At 53.8% G+C, this 6992-nt stretch overlaps 1 protein-coding gene across 1 annotated transcript; it reads left to right on the forward strand.

Moving 5' to 3' along the window:
* Nucleotides 1-2507: 2507 nt before the first annotated feature.
* On the forward strand, nucleotides 2508-6706 carry ZNF703 (zinc finger protein 703). Its single transcript, XM_005286512.4, has 2 exons — nucleotides 2508-3106; nucleotides 4057-6706. The coding sequence occupies exons 1-2, from the start codon at nucleotides 2864-2866 to the stop codon at nucleotides 5503-5505; spliced, it is 1692 nt and encodes a 563-aa protein (XP_005286569.2). The 5' UTR covers nucleotides 2508-2863; the 3' UTR covers nucleotides 5506-6706.
* Nucleotides 6707-6992: the final 286 nt, after the last annotated feature.

A 6992-nucleotide genomic window follows, 5' to 3' on the forward strand; every position in this document is an offset into this window, starting at 1 on the left:
AAACCCTCACTTTGGGAAGGGGAGAATTTATTTTCTCTACTAACTTGACTGGTTGGGATTTAAAAAAAAAAAATAAGGGAAAACCTTGTGTATTTCATTCTGTGGGGCTGATTCACCACTTCATTTACTCTAATTTTACAATGGCATAACTCCATTGACTTCAGCAGGCTGCATCAGCATCCAAGCAGAGTTGAAACAGGGACAAACTAATCCCTATAATATTTCTGGGTTCCAACATATACAGTCCTCAAGATACCATCTGCTCCCTAACTTTATTTGTTTGTTTGTTTGGAGAGACGTTCTTGCAAGTGCCCATTGTAATGGCTGCTGAATTCCAGCCCACATAACAAACTAAAATAAAATAAGGTGGGACGTGGGTGTAAACGTGGTGTTGTTGTTGGCATACAACTTGAATTACTTGGCGGAAAGGTTTTTTATTTCCTTCTTACTTGAATGGCTCCTTTGAAAGGCAGACCTCTCCTTTTGCATTTTTTGTTGTTCGGATTGAATCAATCTTGCGGTCAGCTTCGGAAAAAAAGTCTCACAATGAGGCGGAATTGACAGGTCTGACAAACAGAGTGATTGATTGTGGTTGGGAAAGTGGTCCTTGAAGTGAGGCATGTAACACAGAGATGCCTTCACTCCACTGGGGGAAATCCAGCAAAGCTTTTTTTCCCAGAACACTGAGCACACAGACTTTATAATGGGTGGCCGTATGAACTTAATAATAGCAACATTGTTGTAACATAAAGCATCTGCCAGGACCTAATATGATTAATTATACGTCTCTCTCTTGCACTCTCTCTCTCTCTTTTTTTTCCCTCCAGGTAGCTGGAATTCGAAAAACGCTCTGCAAATGTAAAATTGTAACTGTACTGCAGAACTCTGGTTCCCAACAGTGAATTCCCCTGGCCAATAAAGTGTATACACAGTTAAGAAACACACTGCTGAAAGGTTGTTCATTTCCATTCTCCACAACTATGCAGCAAACAATTGCCATGCAATGTACTATTGGCAAATTATATGCCTTCAGCTAGAAGTACATGAAAGAAAACATGAAAATGTCAAACATTCAGAGTTATAAATATGGTAGTGATATACTATGCCAACCAGAGAGGCAGGGTTACTGGTTTTTCAATAGGTAATTTGTTCCAGATAAACTTTGTTTTTAATACTGCAGCAATGACATCACCCAAAATGTACTAAGTGAGTGGTTTTCAACCTGTGATCCACAGACCACTGAGGGGCTGCAGACTGTCTAAGGTTTCCACAGGGGCCCACACCTTCATTTGAAATTTTTTAGGAGTCCACATATTGAAAAAGGTTGAAAACCATTGTACTGAGTAGTTGTTCCTTGGCTTTTCAGCACATGACTTGTCTGTGCAGAGAACACACAGCCTTTAGTGGGTTTGGTGATTGTTTCATTGCCTAAACAAATAATGGCTGCCAAAAATAATTAGATAGATAATTGGAATGTGACTTCCAGTTAATTCTAAAGAAATCACATTTTTGTTCTATTGGCCAAGGCAGGCCTCTCAACACAGACCTCACTCAAATCCTACAAACTCTCATACAGGTGTGTAGCTTAAATGCCAATCCTAAAAAACCTTACATATGTGCATAACTTTATGTAGGTGAGAAGTCTGGACTATTTAAAAGTAAGCACCTGCATAAATCTTTGCAGGATTGAGAAAGGCCCCAGTCCTGCAAACTAACGTGCTTAATTTTACTGCTCCCACTAGTTTTCTTGATTTCAACTGGAGTACTCAAAGTAATACAAATTTACTAAAAACTTTAAGTGTTGGGAGGATGAGAGACTTACTTTGCCCTGGTTCACTGGGCTATGCATTCAGTGCACACACCCTGATGATTTCACATTTAATGATTACATAAATGTAATTAATTAGTGAATGTTTGTCAACACTCTGAAAACAAAATGCTATATAACCACCAAGTATTATTATTATGAAGTATACTTTAAATGCAGCAATTGCATACTTTATTTTACACATTATAAAACGTAAACTCCCATACAAAATTGCACAACACTACACTAAATCCAATAAACCTAATTACTGCACCCATTTGCAATTGGGGAGTTAACCTGGCAAACAAAATTGGAAACTGTACATAAATAAATAAAGCTTGGCTTGGAGTGAGAAACCTCACAACATTCCAGAGAACAGCCTAGCAGCCCATCGAGGTGACTGTCACTGCTCTGGTTACTAACTCAGGGCGCACACTCTTAAAACTAGACATTGTCTGGGGTATGCCCTGTTGCAGTCACCTGCTCTATACCTTTTCGGTGGATTTTATTTCACCACCTGTCTCAGGCATGAGACCGGGGCCTCTCTAAGCCAAAAAGCAGTGCTCCCCCCTCCACTTTTCCTTTTAGCGCTGTCATGATCTTGCTTGGCTGGGATGGGATGTGCTTTTAAAGGGGGGCGTGTCTCGTCCCTTCTATGGGTGGAAATAGGTCTGGTTCAGCCTGGGATCTGGCATTGTTAGAGCCAGGGAGAGGAGGGCCGCCCAGGGCCCTTTAAGCATCTCCCCTCCTACCAAGCTAAGCTCCCCCCACGGCGTCTGATCCCGCCCCGGGGTCCCTGGCAGGTCCCGGATTGGTGGGGAGGGTTGGTCCCTTTGAAGTGTGGCTGCTGATCTGGGCTATTTGACGTGTTGATAGGGGAAGGGGAAGGTTTTTGTCTTACCGGGGCCGGTGCTGCTACTGCCGCCACCGCCCTGCTCAGCTCGGCAGCGCTGCGGAGCTCGCCCCGCAGCCCCCGGAGCTCGCCTCCCTCCCTTTCCCCTCCCCCCTTACCCTACCCCACCCCGCCCGGCTCTCTCCCCCTGCAGCCTCCTCCAAATGAGCGGTTCGCCCGCTGGATCTAACCCAAGGACATCGCAGAGCAGCGGAGGGGAGAGCGCACAGTCCCCAGCAGCAGCAGCAGCCTGTCCGGCGCTCTCTCACCTGCCCCCAGCGGACCCCCTGCGCCAGGCGAACCGGCTCCCCATCAGGGTCCTGAAGATGCTCAGCGCCCACACCGGCCACCTCCTGCACCCGGAATACCTGCAGCCTCTCTCCTCCACGCCCGTCAGCCCCATCGAGGTCAGTCCCGGCCGGGGCCCCCAGCCATTCTGCCTACCCGGGAGGGCGCAGCGCGCTGCCCGGGAGCCGCGCCTTTATCCTCCTGCCCCGGGCAGGGATCGCACCCGGACCGGTCCCCGATCCACCTTGCCCAGGATCGCCCCGGTCTGCTCTGCTAATCGGAGCCGCTCCTCGTCCCTTCCCCGGTCCCTCGGTGCGAGCTGGCAGGAGCGCTACCCTGGGGCAGGGCGCACAGTGCCTCCCCGAAGTGCGGTGCGCCTTTGCGCGCACACCCCGCAGCAGGGGATGGCACCATGCCCCTTCGCTTCCCTTGTTTCTCTCCCTCTCTCGGCGCTAGGAAGCTCCGGGCTCCTGCGCCCTCCTGGGGGCACGCTGGGGTGGGTCGCCCCGCCCTGCGCCTCTCTGGGAGAGCCTAAGGAGTCCGGGCGACTCACACGGCACCGGGGTCCCTCTCTTTGATTTAGCTGCCAGGTTTCCAAGCGAAGTTCCGGAGCGGGGCGGGTGGAAGGAGCAAATCCTCTTTACCCTGCCGGGGGGTAGAGTAGCAGGGCGAGCCTGGGGCGAGCCTTCCCTTGGCGAGGGTCCAAAGGAGAGAGACGGGGCTGGGGCTCCTCCTGCTGGGGACCAGCAGGGTCTGAGAACCCCGAGATCACCCGAAGGGGGGGTGAGAAAGGGCTTCGCTTCCCACCCCGTCTGTACCCAGCTGCAGGGTGCCAGTGGGGCTGTTACCGCCAGTGTCTCCGCGGGGCTGTGGGGGTCTGAGAGCGCCCGGGGCTGAGCCCTTCTCTGTCCCCAGCCTTGCGCTTCGGAGCTGCGGGGCCCCCTAGATTCCCCCGGCTTTGGGGGGCTGTGCGCGCGGCTCGGAGTGAGCCCCAGGGTCCGAGCCCCGACTCACCGGAGCAGCATCACTGCACCCCGGCTCATCCGCGCTCTGACCTCTCTCCCCGCAGCTGGACGCTAAGAAGAGCCCGCTGGCGCTCCTGGCACAGACCTGCTCCCAGATCGGCAAGCCGGACCCGCCGCCTTCCTCCAAGCTCAACGCGGTGACCGCCAACGGGCTGCCCGGCGCGGACAAGGAGCCGGGTGCCCGCTCCTCCTCCTCCGCCCTCAAGCAGCTGGGCGGCGGCGGCGGCGATTCCCCGACCGAGGACAAGTCCAGCTTCAAGCCCTACTCCAAAGGCGGTGGGGACCCCCGCAAGGAGGGCGGCTCGGCGGGCGCGGGCCCCGGCGCGGACAAGGCAGGGTTCCGGGTGCCCAGCGCCACCTGCCCGCCCTTCCCGCCGCATGCGGCCGCCGCCTCCTCCCCGGGCGGCTCCCGGGGCAGCTCCCCGCAGCACGGAGACTGCAAGGGCCAGGAGGACAAGAAAGAACCCGAGGCGGCGGCCAAGCCCAGCCCTGAAGCGGCGCCGGGGCCCGGGGGCAGCGGCTTGAGCCGGGCCGGCGGGGGCGCAGGGAGCGCAGACACCGGGGCGCATGGCGAGGCCGCCTCGGGGCGCAAATCGGAGCCTCCGGCCCTGGCGCCCGCCGGCCACGTGGCCCCGGTGTCCCCCTACAAGCCGGGCCACTCTGTCTTCCCCCTGCCCCCTTCCAGCATCGGCTACCACGGGTCCATCGTTGGGGCTTACGCCGGCTACCCGTCCCAGTTCGTGCCCGGCCTGGATCCTACTAAAGCCGGCCTGGTGAGCAGCCAGCTGCCGGGGACCTTGGGCTTGCCCGGCAAGCCGCCCAGCTCTAGCCCACTGACCGGGGCCTCCCCGCCCTCCTTCATGCAGGGATTATGCAGAGACCCCTATTGCTTGAGCTACCACAGCGCCTCGCACCTGGGCACCAGCAACTGCTCCAGCTGCGTGCACGACCCCGGCAGCCTGAAAAGCGGATACCCCCTGGTGTATCCCACGCACCCCCTGCACTCCGTCCACACCACCCTATCCTCCAGCGCCACCCCGAGCCTGCCCAGCCACCCCCTCTACACCTACGGCTTCATGCTCCAGAACGACCCCTTGCCCCACATATGCAACTGGGTGTCTGCCAGTGGACCCTGCGACAAGAGGTTTGCCACCTCGGAGGAATTGCTCACCCACCTAAGGACCCACACGGCTCTGCCCGGGGCGGAGAAACTCTTGGCTGGCTACCCTACCTCTGGTCTTGGCTCTGCGGCATCCTGCCACCTCCACCTCCCACCCACCGCCCCAGGGAGCCCCAACACTTTACCGGGATCCCTGTCTTTGAGGAGCCCACACACTTTGGGACTAAACAGGTACCACCCTTATGGCAAGAGCCACTTGCCCACAGCCGGTGCTCTGCCAGTGCCCTCCTTGCCAGCAGCTGGACCCTACTACTCTCCATATGCGCTGTATGGCCAAAGACTAACTTCAGCTTCCGCGCTTGGATATCAGTAACTAAAGCACCCCGTCTCCTTGCCCTCCCCCGCTCTCCTTCCCTTCCTTGGACTGTGTATTTATTTACTGTATGTTAGCTTAAAGCTGGGAATATTAAGTGCATTAATATACCAATGAATCAATGGTAGGCAAAAAGTCTGTGTCTAAAAAAAAAAAAATCCTTTCCTTTGCAGGTGTGGGGCTTTTCTTTTTCTTTTATTTTCCCTTTTCTTTCTTCTTTTGAAATTCTATTTTATTGTGTCCCCTACCCAGGAAGTCCTTGCATGGCCTCTTTTAACAAATACATTTCCCCTCCCTCGTTTTATCATTTTGAAATTCCGTTTCTCTTTGTTTGTACAGTTAACAGAGATGTAATTTTTTTTTTGTAATGTATTTTGGGGAAGGGGCAACGGCGGTGGGGAGGGAGGAAGGGCAGCTGGGAGAACGTCTATGGCAGTGCTACCCCAGAGCTCTCTTCATCCCAAAATGTGGCACTGTCTGCAAAAGCCACGGAGACCTACTGATCGGGACAGTGGGTGGACGCTCCCTGCTTCTTTCTATAGTTTGGAAAAGGACATAGGAAGTGCCATACTGATTCAGACCAGTGGTCCTCCATCTAGTCTGGTATCCTGTCTCCTGCTCTCCCGTGGTTGGAAAATCTGCCTTGCCTTCCAGCACCAGTGGGCTCCTGTACAGACCTAGAACTAGTCTACCAGTCAGCCTGGTCTCTGGACTCCCCTGATAATACTGAAGGAGTCCACTGATGTCCTGGGATAGGTGTAATGGCTGTGCCACTGCAGATGACTTGCTTTCGCTCGCTGATCCATCACAGGGCACCTGATCAAAATTAAAAGATGTGGATTATGAATTTGGTGTCCGTGACTCGCTGATGGGGGCAGGGGAGAAGAGACCCTTCACAGCCGCAGAAATAGCTAGGAGAGAGCCGCCCAGCCTGGTACAAACTGGGTCATTTAATCCAGCGCCCAGGGCCAAATCCATCTTGATCTGATTTCTACAGGCCCAGTCTACATACCAAAAACCCCCATCCCCAAACCCCAGCTTTTCTTGACCTACAGGAATGAACCATGAATGGGGTGCAGAGCCTGCCCCCCTCCCATCCCCAATCTAACGCAGCAGGGAAGGCTGCGGATCATTTTGGGTGAATAGAGCTCCATCTTGGTAAGTCTTATTTTGTTAATAAATGAATACTTGGTTATATTCACCCTGTGGTGTGTTCTCTCTTGCATTTTCTCGCCCATTTCCCCCACCCTCTTGTCTTTATACAAATCGCCTCCATTAGCCAGGCACTTCCTTTGCAGCAGCCAGAAGGTTTTCCATGAAAAGTGAGCCACTAACTGTGGCCACAAATGATTTGGGGGAAGAAGGGGAAAGCCCATAATGTTATTGTGAATGTCACTCCTGAGTGCTGCAGCTTTTGTTCCCTGTAACAAATGAAATGGTGTTGGGTGCAGTTTTTATACAGGCAATATGCAAAATGAAGGGCAAGA

The sequence above is a fragment of the Chrysemys picta genome, chromosome 2 (genome assembly GCF_011386835.1).
Source record: "Chrysemys picta bellii isolate R12L10 chromosome 2, ASM1138683v2, whole genome shotgun sequence".
Taxonomy (NCBI): Eukaryota; Metazoa; Chordata; order Testudines; family Emydidae; genus Chrysemys; species Chrysemys picta.

What these genes read in the sequence shown, in the direction of transcription:
- ZNF703 (XM_005286512.4), top strand. Translation starts at nt 2,864, where the DNA reads ATGAGCGGTTCGCCCGCTGGATCTAACCCAAGGACATCGCAGAGCAGC. An exon ending in CGCCCGTCAGCCCCATCGAG is followed by an intron (nt 3,107 to 4,056) that starts GTCAGTCCCGGC and finishes CTCTCCCCGCAG; the next exon opens with CTGGACGCTAAGAAGAGCCC.